The sequence below is a fragment of the Belonocnema kinseyi genome, chromosome 9 (genome assembly GCF_010883055.1).
Source record: "Belonocnema kinseyi isolate 2016_QV_RU_SX_M_011 chromosome 9, B_treatae_v1, whole genome shotgun sequence".
NCBI classification, from domain to species: Eukaryota; Metazoa; Arthropoda; class Insecta; order Hymenoptera; family Cynipidae; genus Belonocnema; species Belonocnema kinseyi.
In genome coordinates, this window is record NC_046665.1 from 58,362,466 (window position 1) to 58,367,537 (window position 5,072).

At 28.6% G+C, this 5,072-nt stretch overlaps 1 protein-coding gene across 1 annotated transcript in view; it reads right to left on the reverse strand.

The window, feature by feature from the left end:
- LOC117180552 overlaps positions 1-4,356 on the reverse strand; it is a 12,800-nt gene extending 8,444 nt beyond the window's left edge. The window contains exon 1 of the mRNA XM_033373048.1: positions 4,280-4,356. Within this exon, the coding sequence (XP_033228939.1) occupies positions 4,280-4,337 (58 nt within the window). The 5' untranslated portion in view covers positions 4,338-4,356. The remainder of the gene's footprint in view (positions 1-4,279) is intronic.
- Positions 4,357-5,072: the final 716 nt, after the last annotated feature.

The window sequence follows — 5,072 nt, forward strand, 5'->3', positions numbered from 1 at the left end:
CCCCCCCCCCCCCACTATATATGAAGCCTAAAACTTCCGATACTCATTTCGCTAGAATAAGATGCCAATGCAGTTTAATACTTTTGAATCAGTCTCAACACACAGACTGACCTCATATTTGAAAATTATGAACTAGAAGAAACTAATCAAAATGTAAAAAATAGAAGTTTTTAATTATACATGATGAAAATCGTGAATATACGAGTATATATGTTATTTATATGCATATTATATATAGGTATATATTAGATCATATTTCGTCACATCCACCAATAAAATGTTTTTACAAATCTTTAAGGAATGTTAAACCAACCATTAAAATAAATTCAAACACTTTTCCAAGTAGGACAGGTTTTCTGCGTTTATATTGAATAGATTTTGACCCCAATAGCAAAATGCAAAAATCTCTCTAGATGTTGGTAGTTGCGAAATATCCATTTCCTTCCTTGAAACTTTAAAGAATTAATAAACGACCCTCAAAATAATTCCAAACACTTTTTCAGGTAGAATATTTTTTCCATGTTTAGGTTGACTTGATTACCGACCATAAAAGTATAATAAAAACATCTCCCACGATATCTGTTTTCGGGAAATGTTGATTTTCTTGCTTGACTCGTTAAGGGATGATAAAGCGACCCTAAAAACAATTCCCAACACTCTTCCCGTTAGAGCATATTTTTCACATTTAGGTTGAATTGATTTCCGATCCCAATAGTATAATCGAAAAATCATGAGACTTTTTTATTATACTAATGGGGTCGGAAATCAACACACAATAATACGTGGGAACCATATTTTATCCGCGAAAGTATAAAAAAATTTTCTAGTCATTTTAACGTCCCTTAGAGATTCAAGCATTGATACCGGCATTTTCCATAAACCAAAAACACGGGAGATTTTTTTATTATAGTACTGTGGTCGGAAATCAATTCAAAATAAATATTGGAAAAGTAACCTAGCAGGAACAGTGATCAAAATTATTTTAGGGGTTGCTTTTAACATCCCTTAAATATTTAACTAAGAAAACCGAAAATTCTCATAAACCAAAATCACGGAAGATTTTGTTGGACATCAATTTAACATAAACGTGGAAAAAATATTCTTGCGGGAAAAGTGTTTGAAACTATTTGAAGGTTTGTTTTAACATCCCTTAGAGATTCGTTTAAGGAAATCGACATTACGTAATAACCAAAAGGACGGGGTTTTTTATATTCTCATCCTAATGCGAAGATATTGGCTTTAAGTAAAATTTAACTGTAGAAAAAATAACTTTTAACAAAATGACCAGATTAAACTTTGGCAAACTTTTATAAGTCCGAAAATGACAGATAATTTCGTAACCCAACTATTTCCGATAGAAATCCAAAAAGCTAGAACATTTTTAACATTTTTAAAACAATTGTTTTCAAAACTTTTTTTTAAAAATGAAAATGGTTGGAGTTATAGTACTTTCAAAACTAAAAAAAAAAACGAAAATGAAAATTGTAAGCCAAACAACGCACTATATGGAAAACATTCAAGAAAAGAAAAGAGTTGTTTTTTAAAAGCTCTACAAGATTAACATAAACACTTTTCAAATGTTCTTGACAAAATGAAAATTCAAATTTCAACTCCACAAAACATAACAAAAAATTATAAATAAAAAATTCCATTGAGAGGACAACTTATGCAAGATGCGAAAAAATATGATAATACAAAAATTATCGAACTAAAAAAGACCTAAAAATTTGTTTTTAATATTTTTTGATATAATGCGTAGTTTCCGTTCTAATCGTGCAAAATAACATTGCAAATTAAAAAATTAAACTTTGGGAAAAACGACACAAAATCGGGAAAACTTAATAGACAAAAGCTGCTCAGCCAAAAAAGAGCTGAAAATGTATCAATAATCTTTTGACAGGACGCTTGGTTTTTTTTTTAATCGTAAGAAATAACACGCACAATAAAAAAATTAATTTCTTGGAAAAACCACACAAAATTTGAAAAAAATTATGGGATGCCTTTCAAAATTTGTCTTTTTCGTACTAGAAAATTAAACTTTGTGGTAGAGAATTTATTTGCTCAAAAGTCAATTAAAATGTTAATTTCAATTGTTTTTAATTTTTCAAAATATTTAAGTTTTAATTAAACTTCTTGATTGAAAATAATATTTTCTTTAAATTAATTCAAATAATTAAAAATTTAACCTAATTCTGTAGCCCTTTTTGTTATAAAGAGTAATTATTTTTGCTTGAAAATTAATTTTTTTGTTTAAAATATAACTATTTCGTGAACATTTTTTTCTTTAAGACTTGCTTCTCTGCCTGGAAATACTCTATTCTATTTTTTTATTAAAAAATGTATTTTCTTAGTTTAAATTATATCTTAAATGATTTATATCGGACAAAAAATTAATCACTTTGATTATAATTTTACTTTTTGGTGAACAAGGTTCAGAAAAATAAGAGTTTTTCACAATCATAAAAATATGATGGATCAATATGGGATCAATATACACCAATATATCCATTATTATGCATATTCAGTATCCTGTTACGCCAATAGAAAGTATTAGAAAATAAGTAATTCTGTTAGTTGAGATATTTGTAATAACAATGTGATGACGTTACATTCTTATCTTTATTAGAATAATAATAAGAATCTCAAATCCTGAAATTGTAAATGTAAAGTAGTCTGTCTGAATTTAAAAGTATTGCCTTCCGATGTTTGAGGAAATTGAAAAAATGAGGCCTTTTCAGACACTTGAAATAACAATGGATTTTTGTTATTGCTCAAAGAGAATTGCAATTGTTTATCACATTTTGTAAAAACTATTTGCCTAGAATAAGCATCAGCTTGCATTAGTTAATCACGAGTTAAACTTTACAGATTCAATTAGCGAAAAGTGAACCATCAAAGATTATTAGAAAATTAATATTTAAATTATTTGAAATATTTCCTAATTTAGTAGTGTAAAGCAACGTATTGTTTGATAAAAATAAATAAATTCACCACAAACTGTATATTACAATTAGAAAAGTTTATAAAAATGGAATACGTGCAAAATAGAAATGCTTAATGGAATGACGCAATCGTGTAGTAATATCATAGCTTTGAAAGAATAAGGTCATATTATGAAATTGTAAGTCTGATGTAGCATATCTCCAATTTAGTAACATTGCCTTCTTATTGTTTCAACAAAGTTCAAAAAATTTTTTAATTAAATTACATCTTTCTAACTTTTTATAAAAATTTCAAAATTACTTAAAAAGGCGTGGATTTATATAAAAAATGTACTACTTAAAAGTCTAAGAAAAAATAATAGCTCTTTTTTTAGATAAGCGGGGTAAAATGGGAAAAAAGGAAATTACGGCCAATTTTGGTGTTTTATAGCAACAGCACAGAAAATTGCAACTTATTTTGACGAACGTCGTCGAATAGTACTACTCTTTATACATTTAAAATGCATTTTCAATCGTCCCGATTGGATTTTTTTCCCGGAAGATATGGCAATTTCAATTTTTGCACTTTTGTAAGTGCATTTCACTCCATTTATATCAGAAACCACTACCGCATCTTAAAATAAAAAACTTTGTACATAAATGCCTTTGTACCATATGTGCCGTCATAAAAGTGCAAGAATTAAAATGATTATTTCTTTCGAAAAAAAGTCCAATCGGGACGATCGAAAGTGCTTTTTGAAGGTAAGGAGTAAGTACTATTTGAAAACCTTATTAAACATTTATTAGATTTTTTTTTCTGTTGTTATAAAGCACCCTAATTAGCCAAAATGGCCATTTTTATCCCCTTTTACCCCGTTTATCTCAAAAACTTGACGTGCAAGTCAAATTCTGAGGTCAGATTCGATTTCAGAGCAAAAAATTACATCGAAAACTACTACTACATTTGATAAAAATTACCCTTAAATTTACAGACCTGTTTTATCAATCAAATAATTAAGTTTTCAAACAAATATTAAAATTTTTAATTGAAAAAATTAAATATCAGCCAAAAATATAATACATTTTTCATACAAAAAGGATGAACTTTTAACCAAGCAGATGAAATTTCTACTAAATAGTGAAATTTTCAAGCGAAAAACTCAAATAACTCAAAAAAAAAAGAAAAGAAAAGAATTCTCAACCAAAGAGATGATAATAAAATTTATTGTATTTAACATTTTAGTTATTTTCTTCAAAGTTATAAAATATTGCAAAGATACTTTGGAAGTATTTCGAACATAAAATAAATTTACTGTTATTGAAAATTCGTTTAAAATCATAGATGTTATTATACCTACCAACAAAATTAGGTAACACGAGGAAGCTGAAGAGCGCGATACCAATTATTATTTTCATTTTATCTTAATAACGACAACTAAGTTTGGAAAATTCCAAAACAATGTATAATCAATGAATAATCTCTTCATTATATAGCCGCTATCTCTTTCGTCATTCGGAATGATTTCACTTATTTGTCGAGCAAGTTGGAAGGGTTTAGTTTATTTACTTGCCTTTTTTATGAGTATATTTCATCAATTAGTTTTTAACAACTAGCTGCAGGCGTAAACAAAAAACATTAGTAAATCGCACAACGATAACAACACCATCATTCTAACTACGAGGGTGAATCAAATATTAACCGGAATACTTTTTTAATATTTATTTATCTATTTATAAAACAATACAAAAATACTATTAATTATTTTTCTACATAGTCGAAAAAGACGGTCGCGAGGACCTTACCGGCTGAGAGACGGGTTTTGGCTTTCACAGGACCGGCTTTGTCTTTCCTTCGCCATTCTTTACTCGCCATCTTGGACTCGGGGGTGTAATGATGCACCCATGTTTCATCACATGTCACGATATGCTTCAAAAAAGTCTCTCCCTTCCGCTGAAATCGATTCAGATGTCTCTTACTAATTCGCAGTCGGATGTTTTTTTGATCTTCGTTCAATAACTTCGGGACCCATAGGGCACAGATTTTTTTGGAACCAAGATGATTTTTAATGATTGTTTGAGCGCTTCCATAGCTAATGCCCACCTGTAAAGCGATTTCATTAATAGTGAACCGCCTGTCACTTTCAATAAGGT